An 18,311-nucleotide genomic window follows, 5' to 3' on the forward strand; every position below is an offset into this window, starting at 1 on the left:
CAAACACTTCCCGTCTCGCTGCTCCTACCACCCACACCGGGAAGGGAAGTCATCACTGCTTCAGTGCGTAAAGCCTAGTCTTATCTGAACAGTCGCGTTTGCCTGTGAGGTTTTTATTCTTGATCTCTCCTCTGTCTGCAGCAGAGCTACTACACAACTTACCAAGTGTCTCCATCAGTACCGCAAGAAAAACAGGCGACACACACACACACATGCACACGCACTGAAGACAATAACCACAATATATTCCTTTTCTTTTTATTCTTCTCTCTGTTTGGAAATTGCAGGGTCAATATTTTTCATTAATCACATTACTTGACATGATGCACCAAAATTTTTACTCTATCTGTTTACAGGAATACACTGAATAGAACACAAGGTTTCACAATGGATACACAACTGACGTTTTGCCCATTGCACTTACAACAGTGAATGACATTTTCCAGATTTTTTGTTGAATTTTTTATCCCCGTCGCTTCCCTTTTAACCTCGTCACCTCGCAGATCACATCCATCGAATCGAAGACCTCCTGATTAGTCTGACAAAGGCATTCTACTCTGCAGTTTCTGTGGAGGTTTTTTCTTCTTGTTTTACAAGCACAATATGTATAGAAACTATACACAGACTGGATATGTTTCTGAATACGAGTTTTGTTCCACTGTTGTAAACAGTCAATACAAGTCAGCCACATACACTATGCTTATGCAATAATTAGAATAATCATCATCATTAGTTTTCGTCATCATCCTCATTATTGTGGTAATAAATATTCTTTTTATACACAAAAGTTGGCAGCAAATACGGCATGGGGATGCACATGACAGCCGTACTCAAAACTCAAAAGCTGTACAGAAGAATGAATTTGTATTTACAATAAGAATGTGTGTCTGTCTGCCTTTCTGTCAATCAGACGGCTGCACTGAAGGCTGTTATGTCTCATGCACCTCATATCGACCAGAGAGCGTCTCCACCTCTTGTTTTGGTACAGATCTTACACTGTTCATTTGGAGGCACTGTTAGGCAACCTCCATATTTCTGCAATTCATCGAGCAGCAAGTGCTACCAGTCAGGCTTGTGCTTTCGAAATGACATGCCCTGATTTGTGAATGACTGGCTGAACATTTTTACTCATCAATATTCTCTACGTTGGCCTGTGAAAGTCAAGGTTTGTTAGGCAAACCTTGGTGAAATCATGCCTTACCTTTTTTTTTTTTTTTAAATTCAGGTATAACTTCCAAGAATAAAAGATCTAATCATGCACCTTTCCAATGGCTTGGCTGCTGAGTGGTTTAATCAACAATGAAATATCCGATAGAAGCATTCCATTCACCCCACAGGTTATACTGACACCCAATATGTACACTGACAAGTATTAATGAGAAGTGCTGACCATCTGTATCACAGGTTTATAGCAGCACAGACAGTCACTGCAAGCCAAACACTGAGGAGCCCAGGTCAGCCAAAACGCACAAAAACTGAATGAGGGCTTACAAACAGCCAGACAAAGCCAAGCAAACCCATGCTTCAAAGCAACATGATGGTGGACATTCAAAACTGACAGTCTACACAGTTTACCCTTTGGCAACAAGTCCCCCGTGTGGGGAGTGAGGGGTCAAAACATGCCACGAAAATAAAAACAATTCTAGTTCAATATTCAATATTCAAATTCATACAGACAACTTGCTAAGTAAAAACATTTTCAGGACTGTTTTTTTTTTCTTTTTTTTTTCTATTTTAGCTCATAATTTTGTTGTTTTCTTGTGAATACAGTGATGATAATAAACTGTTTTAGGCTGAATCACTTCCAGGTTCAAAATGAGTCATTGCATAGAACATTTGAATTGATAATTGCTTTCATCCTCTCCTATATCTATATCTGTATGCACGTGTGTGTGTGTGTGTGTGTGTGTGTCTGTGTTTATGTATCTCTGTGTCTTTGCACAAATAGAGGCAGTGGGCCCAGCTTGTTAGTGAGATCATCTTGTAGGTGTAGGTGATAATAACCTCATTAATCAGCAGGAGGTTAACAGGTATATCCTGTGGAGAACACAATTAACCTTGGCTCTGATGTGTAACTAGGATGCAAAGTGTATATATATATATATAGTGTGTGTGTGTGTGTGTGTGTTTGTGTGTTTGCATGAGACAGAGAGAGAGAGAGAGAGTGTCTGTGTGAGTGTGTCCGTACCTGTCTGCATGCTCTTATGCATCTGCACGTAACATGCACATCTGGACACGGTACTGTTGTTGTAAACCCTCTGACAAATTGTATTACGGCTATTTATCGACAGATGTGTTTGATATTTCCCGTCACTAACTGAAACAACATTTATACGATTGTGCTATATACCATTTTCTGCATGCTATTGCTTTTAAAAATCAACAAGCAAATTATTTGATGCAAGAAAACAGATTCAAACAAATAAAAAGTGAAAAATATAAAGTTTTACCAAAGAAAAACACAGAACAACAACAACAAAAAAAAATAAAATAAAGTCACTGGAGAGTGATTCCATAAATACACAAATGATAAATTTACATAATTAGATCTCTGATTTGTTTTATGTACATACAATAGTATACAGTTGTGTAAAAAGAAATGCATGATGACATGGACGTTTTAAAACGTGAGGTATACAAGTAAAAACATGTACTGAATAAGGCTCTTCCATTCAGTGAATATCAGGCAAAAATGAAAAGAAACTAAAAGATGAGACAAATCAAGAGAAAGGATAAAATCACAGAGGGGACTTTATCCTTTTTTATAGTCAGCCCCAGAGCGTTATAGCCAGCTCTGGGACTGACTATAACGATGGCTTTGCGATGGCTAATAAAGAGCCGTGGCCACTCTTTCATTTGGTCCTCTCATCTGTGTGAATCTCACACTTGTGGGCACACTGGTAGTAATTCCCTTCCCTAAAAACCTACAGCTAATGACTAGTGGCATCTCATAGGTGGTGAAAAAGTATTGATATGGGCTTCCTTTTTTTTGTTTTTTTCTTTTTTTTTTCCAGTTTTTGAAACATTTGTGCGTGTGTTCTCATGTCCACGTTTACACAATGCATTCTGTAGACATCGAAACAAAAGGAGGAGAAATAAAAACACATTCAAAGAAAGGGTCAAATTCCCTATACTGGAATGTACTGTAGAGATTAGAGAAACCAAGCATTCGAGGATTGTGGTGAAGTCGTCGGGTTGGTTGTCATTGCCGTGATACATCTCGTCTACTCCAGGTAAGTGTTGTCATTTTGGGTTAAGATCGGTCTCTTTGGTACCAGGAAAACCTATGAAAATCTTCTTTCTTCTTTTTTTTTTTTGTGTGTGTGTTTTGCATGAAAAAAAAAAATGAAGACATCAACGCAGAATCAAACATCCTTGCCAGATGTGAAGTCCTCAGACACGGGTGGTATTCCATTAAAATCCCTGTAGAGGGCGCTGTGATGCTTTCTTTATTGAGCTGTTTGAAGACACTGAATTTCTCCCATGATATCCAGGTGCCTTAGTTAGCGGGCCTTTTACTGTCACACAGATCCCAGGAGGTTTTCTGCAGGAGAGGAGAGGAAACAGGACTCATGATCCCCCTTCCCCCTCTCTCCTCCACTTCACCGCATCCTCATTATTGACCGTTGTTGTCCTCCTGAAATAAAGACAAGGAAGATGTGAAATAAATTACTTTTTAATGCACAATATGGAATTCTCGAGACAAAATGCATGCACAAAATTAATGCTGCAATAGAGCTAAAAATAACCCAAAAACTTTCCTTTACTTCCCGTGATACTCAAGCCAACTGGTCTGCAGAAACACTGAGTCGGGTTTATCTCTGTCTGAACCCTGAGACTGGACACTGACTACTGATCCAAGTGTCAACATAGACAGCGTAATAGCTGAATGATGGACCTTCACTTAAATGAGCCACAGCTTCATGCTGTGTAAGTCACAGCGTGTGTTTTGACAGCTGCTAAATAAAGTGCTTTGAAATCTACTTTATTTGCGCCTCTGTAGTTCTGCTCCATTGGGCAGAATTAGTTCATTAGCTCATTTTGCATGTAATGGATGATGCTTAACATGAGTCATTATTCTGTGTGTCTGCATGAGCTCTTGTCAGTGTGTGGGTTTGCGTGTGTGACATTAAAGCAAAGGCACAGCTAGCCTTCTCAGGCTAATTATAGCCCAGTGTGCTTGGCCCAGATTATTGGACGTGTGTGAAGTCAGAAGATAAACCGTTCTAGTGCTGACCTCTGTTGTACTTGGCTTGGCCTCTCACCTCTCCAGCAGAAAGTTTAAGCGGACTGTGACTTTATTTACCTGACCTGACCATACAGGATCAAAACCAACGAAAGGAAAATCAACAACAAACTAAATCACCCGCATGGATGAATATGAATTGCTTAAAGTTACCCACCATTGGTCCAATGAGGCATCCACGTCTCTACAATCAGTCTGGGACTGCAGTTCTGTCAAGGCATCCGCTCACTTTCAGGCCTCCTCAGTCCTCTGCTCATGTCTTGTAACACCGTGCTGACGAAGCGCTCACCCTTATTTAATTCACTTCAATCGTGTGCCCATATCTGGGGAATTCAGTGCTGACAAGGCATCCTTTGATTCCAGCTCTGTTCAGGAATTTGGGGTAAGGGGAAGGTACAGCGGATCAGTCCAAATATACAATCACAGCATTTAATCAGTCATCACTTCACTTGAATCTTCTCATTATGCAGACATGGGCTATGCTAATCTATGTAAATATCCAGCTGATAAAACACTTAATCCATTAACCACAGTGTGACAGAATTATATGTTTTCACAGCTTTGGGTGTAGGTGTACTTAATAAAACTAAAGGACAAAATGGACCACCAGCAATCATCGTTTAACTAGTCGCCACATTACTGCTTTTGTTTTACATGGTGCAAGTGTCTCAAAAGTGAATAAACACATTATTATATTTTATATAAGCACAGTAACATGGTTTTCACTTGCTTAGTGGAGCAGGTGACACGGTATTTATCATAAAGACAATGGCCCCCAACCACAATTAAAGATTAAAGAAAAAAAAAAGTATCCATTTCTCCAGGGATAAAAGAGTGTTAATGAGATACTCACTGATGCACTCAGGATCTCGCTCCCTCTATTTCCTCTGTAATGTGAAATGTATTTAATGCAGTTTCATAGGTTTTTCAAGTCAAAGCTACCAATCCGTCTCATTTCAACTCTGCATAGCCTGGGGAAAAAAGAGCACAGTTGATTTAAAATAAACAACTGAAGCGATACGATTTACAGCGAGGACGCAGTTCATAATTTCTGTTGATAAGCAGGCTGCCATCTGTTGTCTCCCATCCAGCCCCGAATCATTCCATGTTTCTGAACTAAAAGTTAGACTGAAACATTTTGACTTTCATAAAACAACTTTCTTCACTTACCCTTCTCTTTTGTTCACCAGAATGAAGTGAACTTCTTCCCAAGGCTGCCTAAAGCTGCAGGAATGACAAAGAGGAGCCAAAAATGAGAAAACAACCCCACCTGAGCTGTGATTACTCGTTCCAGTATCTTCATTTGTGCTGTATTAATTAATACTTTTAATATGCCAGACCCAAAGATAAGCTTCACTTTCAGTTTGTTAAACATTCATTTAGTCATGACTGTACCATCTCCCAGTTTTCCCGCTTGCTCTGCAGCCCCTCCTTGCAGGATTTTGGTGAGAACATTGTCCCCCTCCGCAGGTGGCTGTCCCGCTGCAGCGCTGCCTATACCTCCAGGTTTGCTACCAATCCCAACAGGGGCGGCCTTGGAGCCTTCAAATAACAAACAACAGAACCATTACATATCCTGTTGTCTGCCTATGGTCATTCTGTGGTACATGGTAATGGTGAAACAGAGACTTACCGATGCCTGTTAGAGGCGGTGTAGCTACTTTGGGAGGCTGAGCTCCTGTCGGGATTCCTGTTGTAGGTTTCATTCCTGTGGCTGCTGCTGGAGGTGGAGTATCTACTTTTGCCTGTTGTTAATTAAGACAAATATAGATTTAGGGAGACGTAGTACTACATTATTTTAGGATATAATTTAAATAGGATTACATTTGAAACAGGTCTAATCTATTGTACCTAAACAAAAAAACTTCATATTGTATTACTTTTTATACTAACTTTACCTTCCCATTTCTGTCTGTGTACTTTATATAGTGCTCACTATCAACTAGAAGTATCTGTTTTGAGTCTACAAATCAAAAGCATTAAACATTCCATACCAACAACCTGTGCTTCTCTTTGTGACATTTAAAAGTGTTTTTTGAAGGTTTAATAGAACATCCAACAATGGTATTTACAGCTAGAAATAACTGTCATCATAACTAGCCTCTTGACAACATTTTAATATGAAAATACCACATTTTTCAAGTGACATATAAAATAGGAAAATGTAGGTAGAGTAAAGCCAGGCTTAGGTCTACTCACAGCTGTGGTAGCCGGCTGCCCTGCTGCAGACCCTACTCCTGCCTGACGTCCTGGTGGTGGGGTTTGGCCTGATCTGAGCTGCTGCTGCTGCTGTGCCGGTCCTCCTGCGGTGGTTGGTGTAGGCTGGCTGCTCTGAGGGGGCTGGCTGTGCGGCAGTGGTTGCTGCTGCTGCTGCTGCTGTTGTGGTGCACTCTGGTGATGTTGCTGCTGCTGGGCCTGCTGGGTACCATCAAGTGGTTCAGACCCTGGATGTCTCCCAGACTGACCCTGACCACCTGGCCGCTGCTGCCCAGCATGGCTCTGTGCAGGCTGCTGTTGCTGTTGTTGTTGCTGCTGCTGCTGATGCTGCTGCTGCGGTTGTTGTTGCTGCTGCGGTTGTGGTTTAGGCCCTGCTGCAGAGGGCTCTTGCCTTCTGGAGGATGTGCGATCTCCTTGAGGTCTTTGGCTCCGTCCTCCAGTGCCGTGGTGATGAGCAGGGGGTGAGTCTCGAGAGAAGTCACCTGAGTTCCGGGGACTTCCCTGGGCAGAACGGGAGTCTGGGACGCTCCTTCTTTGTGCAGTTGATGAGCTTCTACCTTCAGAGCGGGCAGGTGTGTCTTTGGGGTGTGTCCTAGAAGAACGGGAGGACCTGGGATCCTCTGAGGAGTGGCGTGAAGAGCTGTGTCTGCCAGAGCTGCTGCCGTGGTGACGGTGGTCCCGTGATGATGTGGAGGCGGCGTGGCGTTGTTGGTTGTACTCATCTTGTGGACCGTATTCCTCTGGAGGTTCATCATAATCATGGTATGTGTGTTTATTACGCCTACCCGTGGATGAGTGAGTTCCAGTTCCATGATGTCTTGAGCGATCAGAACGGGCCTCCCGTGGCTTCTCAAACCAATCAGTCTCCTCTTGGCCCAAATGATAGGCTTTTTGAAACCAAAACAAACATTATCAGTCAGTTTTTTTACATGGTGAGAGGAGTAACATGCAGATTGAAGCCATGCAAAAATAACCGGGAAAACATGCTCCACATCCCAGATCCATGCACGTATTTGAAAAATCCAACAGAAAAAAAAAACAACTTAAAAAAAACATCACAGCACACTCAAAAATGATGCAAAACAGATGATTTGTGCAAAACAGAAATATAAAACAGGCATTTTGGCTTAAATAATCCGATGGAACAATAAAAAAAAACAAAAAAAAAACATGACAAGCAAAGCAATGGCGCTCTTTTTAAAGTTCCACATGTCACATGCAGTCTCTTTCCAACATGCTTTAAAGGTGAGAGGAATGAATGTCATTCAGCACAAATTATTCAGCACCAGTTACCTTCACTGTCAGAAACAGCACAGTGCATGTCATCTACAAGGTAAGGGTCGTCTGGTTTATAGACATGACTCCTGGGCAGGTCCTTCTTGTGATGGTCTTGCACATCTGGCAACGAATGGCTGGAGCCATACTGATTCCGCACATCATGGGCATCCGGTATGCCGGAGCCTCTTCCCATGCCTACAGGTTTCCCAACAGGACTGAGTGGGCTCTCCTCTTCTGAATTCTGGCTGCGCATGGGAGGCCTTCCACTGCGGCTGCTTCTCTGAGACCGCTCCATGGCATCCCTCTCGTAAGATTTACTTCTGTGGCCTGTAGCATCTCTGGAGGAAATCTTGTCCATACCATATCCAGTAGACCTGGATCTGCCGGAGCTGTACATGCGGTCATCCTCCTCAAGACCCTCACGACTGGTGCCGTAATATTTCTGCTGGTCATATGCATTCTTCTTCATCCCGTAAGTTCCATCATCCTGAAGCTTCTTGGATCTGGACACAACTGTGCAGCTGCCTCCTGTTGATGTTGTCATCGTGTAAGAGGCGAGGTCCGATTCCACATCCCGTGCTTCTTCAATAGGGGAGAATTTAGAAATCTTCTGCTCCATTCCCTGCTTCCTGTGCTTACTACGTTTAGAGGAGACTACAGCAGGGGCAAGATTCTTGGGTGTGAGTTTGTGGCTACTAGAGCTGCTCCGTGATGTGTGTTTATAATCATCGTAGTAATAGGAAGAGCCACCACTCACTGTGGTGCTCGTGCGACTGTCCACTGTACTCTGGTAACCTGTGCCCGTAGGTCTGCCATAAGCATCTACAGGCTCATCTTCAGGCCTACCATAGGCACTCCCACGTGCAGGGCCATTCTCACTGCGATATCTCCCTCCTACAGGATGGCCTAGAGCGTCAGTGGGTTGGTTAGCATTATCTTTCGTCAACTCACTGATGTCATCAATCATGACGTAGTTACGAGGAATATTCTGCTCCAAGTTAGAGGTGTAGAGTCCATCTGAAGCATAAGCAGATGTGGGGCTCTCCACACCATGAGTCAGTCCAGGCTCAGGGGGGCGGTATTGTCCGTATGCATTGCTGTAGACTGAGCCAAAGTTGGTATCTGGAGCTGATGTGGCCACTGACACTGCTGGGTTGCTGATGACCTCATAGTTGGTGGGAAGTTTTTGCTCAAGGTCAGCCAAGGATGTTTGCCGTGGTCTTTGATGGACTGTAAGGATCTCTGCTTGGGGCTGGTAGGTGAGACCAGGTTGGTAGGAGCTGTGGGTTGGGTAAGGAAGGCTCTGGCCTGGCATAGGCTGACCAGGTGGAATGAAACCCTGGTGACCATGCTGCTGCATGCCAATGTCTGTCTGGTAGGAAGACTGGCCATACATGCGGGAGGAATAGGTTCCCTGGTTCTGGTAGCCAGGGCCTGGTGGGGGATGGGGCTGGAATGTTCCTGGCTGGGGTGCAGAGGATGAAGGGTACTGAGGAGGTTGGAAACCTATCTGTTGGTAAGCAGAGCATGGCGGCTGTGTTGATGGTTGACTTTGAGGGTATGGATAAGACATGTAGGATGAGGTTGAGGGATACTGGGAGGTTGCATTGACATCGTTAGTAAATTGACTCAGTGGTGCAGTGCTGGGCCTCGCCAGCAGACCATTAGCATCAAAGGTTCCTGTTGCCGCCGCTATCCTGAGGTTATTAAGCTCACTGTCTGACATGTAGTCCCGAGCATCACCCATACATCTCAGGTAGGCCAGCTCTCTCCTCTCCCTCTCCTTCACCATGGTCTCCTTACGTTGGGTGATGCCTAGCTCCAAGTAACGTAGCTTGGCATCAATCTCTTTCTCTTCTTCCTCCAGTTCAGCCTGCTGCTTACGGAGCTTTGACGACTCTTGTTCCACAGCTTTCAGTTCACTAAGCAGGCCGGCCTTGGTGACTCCCTGGGCGGGTCTGGGTAGGACCCTCTGGGGCATGCCAGGAGAACTGTACATTTGTGCTGGAGTAACAATGGGGAGAGGAGTCTCCTCTGGAGGGGGGCTGGGGAGAGTCCTCTTTACTTTCCTCATCAGAGAGTTCTGCTGCTGCTGCAGGGAGGCCATCTGCTAAGAGAGACAGAGACACATCAGCAAACACTGAGCTATAAACAGAACGTGTTTATGTAAATCAGACTCATTACTATACACTGGGTCCTCACAGAGGGTCTGCATATTCCTTCATCCCTAGATCTAAGTGAGAGGCTATGTAGCCTGATATGTTGTCAGACTACTTGGTGCTATTTAACCTCTGTACTATAGGAGTATTGGCTTCATCAGTAGTTCAGTTAAGAAAATTTGATTTCATTATATTGATCACAATTTCCAAAGACACTAAGTGACATTTTTCATTTTATGCTTGATTAACAATGATAAGTAATATTTAGTGGTGGCAGTCAAAACAAAGCACTTCTATTACTTAATAATATTGCAAAGTGGTTTCACTTAGGTACAATTCAACCATGTTACTTTGGATATTAAACAACAACATAACTTATTGCAATTAATTAAATATGAAATATGTATCATTACCAATATATCAGCAAAGCAGCATTTGTGCTTTTTCAATTCATAAAGAATTTGCTGAATGAAGGATCTACTCTAGACTGAACATTTTTTTATATATACAATACTGAACAAAGAGGAGTGTGTTTGAGTATCTAATTAAATGTAAACATAAGCATGAAACGTCAAATTAATTTTTACCAACTGCCAAGAGACAAGTATTATTTTCAAAAATATATTAAATGTTCCTCCTTTGATCAAGTATCCACATTTTTTGGTCCTTTTCACGTTGCTCAACATGCAGGTAAGAACAGTAAAATATTAAAACATCAACACAACTTAAAAAACCTCTATGCTTGTCTAATACTTACAAAATGGCTGTGTTGGGTAGATCCATGCTGATTTTATAAGTATCCACAAGAGAGCCGTGTATGAAACACTAACACTAAAGATTAAAAGAGCAAATGTGTAAAATGCCTGAAATCTGATTTCTATCTTTGCTTCTCTTACTAATTTTGATCTAAGTGCAGAGCAATGCTAATGACCAGCTGCTAACAATCAGGAAGACAGCAAAGCACCATCACATTGCATGTCCCCTTGGCAACTCTTCAGGGTTTGCTAGATATAGATGACATGACAGGAAAAGAGAGAGAGAGAGAGAGAGAGAGAGAGAGAGAGGAAAACAGACTAAAAGAGTAGAAAGGGGGGACGATAAGGGTGGAGATATAGCAGAAAAGGATGATGGGAAAAGCTTTTCTGGCATGGCCAGCTGCTCTCATGAGAACATTCTGTCACCTTCTCAATGCCAGATCCTGTGCGATCAACTATGTCCACATAAAGCATATTCAGCATGTAATATATTTATTTAATTTTATATTTTTTATTTCAGACAATGATCTGACAATTACTAGAAAACTAAAGGCCTTTATTTATGTTTCCCTACATGCTAATTGGCTCTTGTACATGTGGAACAAACCGATCTAATTTTATTTGGATTGCCATAATGCAAAAATGCTATTTTATGATCATTTCAGTGTGACTTCTAATGAATAATGCATTTAATAATGTTCCTACAAAAACACACAGAATATTATACCATGTAAATACATGTGTATGGTAAACTTGTGTATCAGCAGCAAAAACATATGTTGTATTTGATCAAAAGACTCACATCTCTTCAGGGGACCTAAGGCAATATCAATGATTTGTGGATTTTTATAAACCCTACTTTTAGCCTCTATTTATGCAGCTTTATTTATCTTTATTTAAAGAAACTACTCTACTATTTGGTGAAAATTATAATATAATAATATCCCTGAAATACATATTTTCATATTCGACTTTTTTATTTTGGTAAGCATTCATAAATTCAGATAACTGATAAAAGTGATGGTTTCGTACCTGACTGTTGGACAAAGCTTGCTGATGATATGGGGAGAACCTGTTCTTAGCAGGGTCCTCCGATGTGGGGCTGAGAGGCTTGGGATCCGACATCGACCGCTGCACACTTTTTATGGGTCTTGGTAGGGTCTGGTGGCGTTGGGGTGACTCCGCAGTAAAGGCCTTCTGCTGCGGTGTAACATGGGCTTTGTTGAGCTTCTCCTGGGAGGCAAATGTTGTCTCCAGCATGCGATGAGGAGACAATGGAGATACAGGGGAGTATAGCACCTGGGGAGATTTGGGGGGCTGGCGGGATGGAGACTCATTTTGTTGCTGATAACCAATTTCCAGTGGATCTGGTTTCCTCCTCTCAAACTTAGCAACTCCTTGCAGTCTAGGAGAGGTTGGGTCAGATGTATTTGCACCCACTATATGCAGACTGGTGGAGTACGGACTAATAGTTGTAGGGACACTCAGCTGAGGGACAACCACACCGTGAGACTGAGGTTCTGGTTCTGTCTGGCAGGCCAGACTCTCTCCTTTGTGTGTCCTTTCAGGGGCAGCTATGTAATGTAATAGGTCAACCTTTGAGGTCTCTGCCATAGTAATGTGGATTGCAGGGGAAACCCGGCCTAGTTGGTCGGGCTCTGTTTGGCACGATGAATCATTTGTGGTCTGTATAGCTATACTTGCAGAAGCCACTTTAGATGACCCTTCTGATTTAGCCTCACCGCTAGATTCAGCGTGCTTGGATACACGTGATCGCCTGCGCCTTACTGGCTGCTGTTCCCATTCTCCCTGATCCTCCTCATCAGTCTGCACACTGCAGTCTGCAATACGCCTTGTTCTCCTACGTCTGTTCATGAATCTGTCTTCTCCATCTTCATCGTCTGTTTGCACACAGCTGTCTGTAATACGCTTCACAGAGTCCTCCTCTGCGCCATCCCTCAGCCGAGGCATGGAATTCTGCTTTTTCATAAGCTTGGGATCAGCCTGTTTGTCACTGCTTCTCAAAGACATTTCAGAGGCAGAACTATGAATAGGTCGAGCAGCCACCATGGCTTGGACCACTTGCCCATCCTGCCAAAACTGAACACTCTGTCTATCTTGTTGAATAACTCTTCCACTCTGGTCACAAATAATGAACCCTTGAGGGGTCTGTCCTCCAACAACTACCCCTTGTATAGTACCCTGGGAGGATGTTGCTGCTGCTGCCACTGCTGCTGAGGCAGCGGCTGCCTCTGCTGCCGCAGCAGCTGCTGCCTCCACTGCTGCTGTCTTTTGCCTTTTTTGCTCCTCCAACTGCTGCTGAAGCTGATGCTGCAGAGATTGAATTTGTTCAAGCTGCATTCTCTGCTGGGCTAGTTGTTCTCTTTGCATAATGAGCTGCGTCTCCCGCTCTGCTTGCTGTTGCTGCAGGACTTGTTGTTTGATTGTATGCAGTTCCTGAATCTCACGCTGTACAAGTAGTTGTTCTTTTTCTCTGTGTCGCTGAAGCTCCATACGATCTCTCTCAAGCTCCTCATGCAGGCGCAGCTGCCGTAATTTCTCCAATTCCACGCGCTCTCGCTCTAGCTGCAGCATGTGCTCTTGTTGCTGACTCAGTCTCTCATCTTCCTTTCCTTGCTGGCCATCTATAGGAGGAGAAAGTTTGGAACTTGGTACTAGGGCAGTACCGTGGGGTGTAACCTGTGGCTGGCCCTGTGGTTGAGGTTGACTAATGGATTGAACTTGTGGTTGGGTTTGAGTCAAAGATAAAGGTTCAGTTTGAGCAGGTAACTGTTGTGGCTGCATTTGAGCCTGAACTGCCTGGACAATTGGAGGTTGGCCATGGGAAAGGGATGTAACACTCTGTGAGGTAAGTTGAGTGCGGCCTGTTTGTTGATCCGCTGTGGTTTGCATACCAGTTGCTGGTACACTTTGTGGTCCTAAGTGTGCTGCAGGTTGAGTTGGTGGAATGGTTGCAGCTGTTTGTGTAGGAACTGTTGTTAAAGGCTTTCCAAGGTACATAGGAGTTTCCTGGTTTACATCAGACACACTTCCTGATGGTGTGACTGGCGTGGGGTACTGGTTTGGAGGAGGGTAGGAATATGGTCCCTGTGTGGACAGAGGCATTCTGGGAGTCACTTGAGGCAACCTGGTAAGGCTAGCCAATGGTACAGCAGTTACACCTGTAGGGTATGGTCTGTAAATTCCTCTAGGCATGGGACGCATAACAGAGGAGGGCTGGGTGGTAATTGGTAATGTAGAGGCTATGGGAGTGTTTATGGTGGAATATATCATGCCATCACCTCCTCTCATAGCTGCAGGATACATGGCGCGTATACTTGCTTGTCTTGCATTTATGAGATTTGTTAGGGTTTGACCATTTGCTGTTGGTCTTCCATCTGGGGCATACAATAGGTTTGCTCTCATTGCCGCAAAGCTTTGGTGGAGATTTAGCCTAGCTAAAGTTCCACCCCTTCCAGCTTCATATGGTATCAGTTCAGGATTACTTGCATACCGGCTCCCAAACTGGTCCGCTGAGTTTAGTGCTGCACACATGCGACTGATTTCCCTGGCAGTGGTTGCACTGTACTGAGCCAGATTGGAGTCCTGTGACCCTGTAAGGTCACGAGAACCATAGGCATAGTCTGAATTGATATTTGACATGGAGCCATATCGGCGAAGGGGTAATGAAGGGCCTGCTGAATCTCCTTGAGAACGCAAGTCTGTGTAAGATCCATACTGTGCTCCCATGCCAAGGTATCCACCATCATAAGCCTGATTCATGCTGCTAAGATCTACTGCCAGACCCCCCTGGACATTACTCTGATAGTGACCAGCATCACTCATAGAAGGCAGATTAGTATCAGACATGGAGGGCTGAATTCTTCCTGAGGGGTCTGTTGGTGGTTGATATGGTTTATGTTCCTCCGTCATTCCTTGTGTAGCTTGAGGCTGCTGTTGTTGTTGTTGTTGTTGTTGTAGTTGTAGTTGTTGTTGCTGCTGTTGCCGTTGTTGTTGTTGTTGTTGTTGTTGATGTTGTTGTTGTTGTTGCTGTTGCTGCTGTTGTTGTAGTTGCTGTTGTTGTTGGCTGACATTATAGTGTGTTGGAGGGGGAGGTTGGGCTGCTTGAGAGGTTTCAGTGGTAGGATTATTATCTGCGGATACCGTTGTAGGCTTTTGAGTGAATGACCCTGTACAGGAACCAGCAAAGGGCAGTTTGTAAACAACATCACAACAAGCCACCTGGTTTTCTGGTTTAATCTGTCCAGTGAGATCCAAGACCTGAGGAGGGGGAGGAGGTTCCTCTCGCTTTACCAGTTGAGTCACTGTGCCCCCCTGTGCTGTGTTACTCTCATCAAGTTGCACCATCATAACATGGGGCTTACCTGTGGACAAGTTCATCACTATTGGCTTGTTTTTCAGCTCTAAGGCAACTCCACTATAGATTTCATGGGTAGCATTAGAAGCAGAAGTCCCAGACACTGATGGTGGAGCCATGGGGGATACTTTAGGAATGGCACTAGCAGTCACTACAGCCTGAGAACTGGTTGTCTGGCTCACTACAAGGTCTTTTTTCAGTAGCAGTGGCTGGACCTGATTAGCTAAATTGTAACGAGCAAAAGAGGATTGTTGTTGGTGCTGCTGGAGCTGCTGCTCAAGAAGCTGTTGCTGCTGCAGGAGCTTCTGCTGCTGCAATTGCAGTTGTTGCTGTTGTATACCCAAATTCTCCAGGCAGGCATCAATTTTGGGAATTGTTGGATCAGTAACTGCTGTTTTACTCTGGGTTAAACACACAGGTCCTACAAGACACTGGCCCAAATCCACACGGTTTTGCAAAGGATCACCATACACAACTGGTTGCTTGGGTTGGGATATCTTAGAACCCGTAACTGTGATGCTAACTGTGGTTGGTGTTGATAAAGATATCTGTGGCTGCTCTTGTGCATTCAGGTTCATAATAAGAGGTTGCACCAATGTCTGTCGACCAGATGGCTGATCTGCTCCTAATGAGTATCTTCTCGTGTCAGAGGCTAGGGATGTTAGGTCCATCCCCTGGTCTGTCATTATAATTGGAGCTGGCCTTCTCAAATCCACCACACTAGTGTTTGTTGTTTGTCCAATATTTGAAATAGTTCCACGACTATTGGCAATTGTGGTCATGGTGCTTATACCAACATTTACTTTATCAACATTTTGAGCCATCTGTGAAGGATGTTTAGGAGACTGCTGTGATGGATGCATTTGTGGCGATGTTGGGGAGCTTGTTGAAGGTGGCTGGGAGCTATACAAGGTTTTACAACTGACCTGTGTTGGTGATGACAAAGGGGAAGTGGAAGAATTTACAGTGTGTGGCTTGGCAGGACTTGTTGCATCAGAAGCTAATGTGATCACCATCACTGGTGACTCTTGGGAGGACTGTTGTCGTGCAAGACGTGGTGAACTTGCCCTTTGAGGTGCCTGTACATGGGATGCTGCAGTTGGACCACCAGGCAAAGATGGGAGCTGCCTGCCACTACCACCAGCTGGTCTTACAGATGGTGTATGTGTTGGGCTTTGTGCTGGAGAAGTGGTAGGGGAAACTGGGGGACTGGGACCTTTAAAAAGGGAAAAGACTTTAGAGGTTAGGGAGGTTGCTCCAGGGTCAGGTGGTGCCTGTGTTGGCCTCTGTGACCCTGTTCTGTTGCTGCCAGGCACTGTGCTACCTGCTTGTCGAGTTGTGGCAGTCTGACTGACTTGGGCTTTGGTTGTGGCAACCCCAACAACACCTTCAATTTTGGCACTCTGTGTCATCATCCTATTTTGCGTTTCTTTTGATAAATGCTGTGCTGCATGAATTCCTGGAATTCTTGGATCACTCCCTGTTGTGGAGAAGGACATAGGTGCAGTAACCTGTGTTGGGCTTGAGCCAGGAGTTAGGGAGGTTCCAGTGTCAAGATGGTGTTTGTCATGCTGAGAGACACCTCTCTGCTGGACTGTTTGTCCTTGCCTCTGCATAAGCTGTGCTTTCTTCATCATCTCCTCATAGACCTCCTCTGCACTTTTTAGTGTTTTATCTGATGGTGATGTTGCCGAGGTCTTTTCTGTTGGGGAGTAGAGTGATGTGAAGGTTGGGAGGTTATATTCATTTCCTGATTTGTAAAGTTTTCCACCAATCATCTCAAAGCCCTCTGCCTCCGAGTCCATAGATGGTGAGTATTCAGAACATGATGATCTGTGAAGCTCCTCCATCTCTGCAGCTTGTCTCAGCTCTTCTGTTGGTGATGCATCCTCAATAGGAGAGAGATTACTGGGGGGTGTTTTGGATCTTTCCCTACGTCTCTGTGCCCGAAGCTCCTCTTTGTCCCTCTTTGTTTTTCGAGCAGTGCTTCGAATCCTCTGTTGCTCCAGATCTCTCATTTGCTCCTGTTCTCTAAGTAGTTCTTCCTCCTCTCTGAGCTCATCCTCTTCAGATGAGTCCTCAATAGTGGGCAGCAGTGGGCCATGGGACCGATGTCGAGCTTTCCTCTGCTGCTTTGCCTCTTCTAGTCTTGCCCTACGACTGGGGCTGCTGTCACTGTCATCTTCCATGGATGACACAGATGTGGGGGATGTTCCAGAGGTGTAGCTGGGAGTGGTGGCAGGTAGGGTGGAGGAATATTCTCCCTTGGAGCGCTCCTCAGGAGAACCAGTAAGACTCTCCATCTCTAGCTCAGGTTCTCTAAGGTCATGTTCAGTGCTGAGCTCCATTTCTCGATTGTAGCTATTGGTGTTATTCAGCTCAATGGTCTTAAAACGGCGAAGGCCTCCAGCCATTACAACATCTTCCTCTTCATTTGCATTATAAGCACCCTCTGATGTCTTGGTTTCATCCTCAAAACTATTAGAATGGTGTGAGAGTCGCCGCCTCTCTTTACTCAGATCTCCACTGGTTTTATGGCCCCTTTTAGTCTTCTGGTTTCCATGTTCTTCCAACTCCTCTTCATCAGCACTCATTTCCATTATTTGCCTCCTCATGTATTCCTCATCTGTTACATCTTTATGTGATTTCTTTTGTCTTACTGGCAATGGTGAAAGACCACTTTCACTGCTGTCTTCCACATAATCATGGCGAAGCTTACAACTGAGGTCATCCTCTGATTCATCCCTTGCGGCATCATCATCCGGACTGTAGTCCTGTCCAACAGACAGCGAATGTGGCCTGTGCTTCTGGTCCGAGGCAGTCTTTGACTCTAGTAGAGGCTTCATGGAGCTCTCTAGCTTGGTGATTTCTGAAGGAATGGATGCACCTCTTTCACTGAGCTTGATTCCTTCTTCCCGTATCTGGCCTGTAATCTCCCCATGAGAGCTAGAGATCCCATCCGATGAGTATCCAGTGTCACTTAAACTGTGTGTACTTGATTTGTTGTAATCCTGAAGAAAGAGAGAAAGAGAAGGAGACAGGTCAGAAGTAGAAAAGGGCATACTTCTTTTCCTAAATTAACTCATGGCAAGAACTATTACAAGCCTCAGTGCACACATTGCATCCCACTATTTCATTGAACTCATCAGCAGTGACATGTTCATGAGCACTTTTAGATAATAGGGAGTCAAATTAATGCACTGGACCTAATGCAGTTGAAACAGGCTAATACTAAGATATTAGAGAATAATTACATTGGAAAGAACAAACCCTTAATC

At 44.3% G+C, this 18,311-nt stretch overlaps 1 protein-coding gene across 3 annotated transcripts in view; it reads right to left on the bottom strand.

Annotated features, from left to right (window-relative positions):
- Nucleotides 1-1,218: 1,218 nt before the first annotated feature.
- bsnb (bassoon (presynaptic cytomatrix protein) b) overlaps nucleotides 1,219-18,311 on the bottom strand; it is a 61,899-nt gene continuing 44,806 nt past the window's right edge. For 2 of the 3 annotated variants that reach the window (XM_027279747.1, XM_027279750.1), the window contains exons 5-13: nucleotides 11,688-18,044; nucleotides 7,757-9,851; nucleotides 6,446-7,350; nucleotides 5,880-5,991; nucleotides 5,642-5,788; nucleotides 5,417-5,470; nucleotides 5,100-5,217; nucleotides 4,404-4,611; nucleotides 1,219-3,637 (exon numbers count right to left, since the gene is read on the bottom strand). In XM_027279747.1, coding sequence (XP_027135548.1) covers nucleotides 5,430-5,470; nucleotides 5,642-5,788; nucleotides 5,880-5,991; nucleotides 6,446-7,350; nucleotides 7,757-9,851; nucleotides 11,688-18,044 — 9,657 coding nt within the window. In that variant the 3' untranslated portion in view covers nucleotides 1,219-3,637; nucleotides 4,404-4,611; nucleotides 5,100-5,217; nucleotides 5,417-5,429. The remainder of the gene's footprint in view (nucleotides 3,638-4,403; nucleotides 4,612-5,099; nucleotides 5,218-5,416; nucleotides 5,471-5,641; nucleotides 5,789-5,879; nucleotides 5,992-6,445; nucleotides 7,351-7,756; nucleotides 9,852-11,687; nucleotides 18,045-18,311) is intronic. The other variant, XM_027279749.1, reaches the window with a different exon arrangement.

This window comes from Larimichthys crocea, chromosome VI, assembly GCF_000972845.2.
Source record: "Larimichthys crocea isolate SSNF chromosome VI, L_crocea_2.0, whole genome shotgun sequence".
NCBI classification, from domain to species: Eukaryota; Metazoa; Chordata; class Actinopteri; family Sciaenidae; genus Larimichthys; species Larimichthys crocea.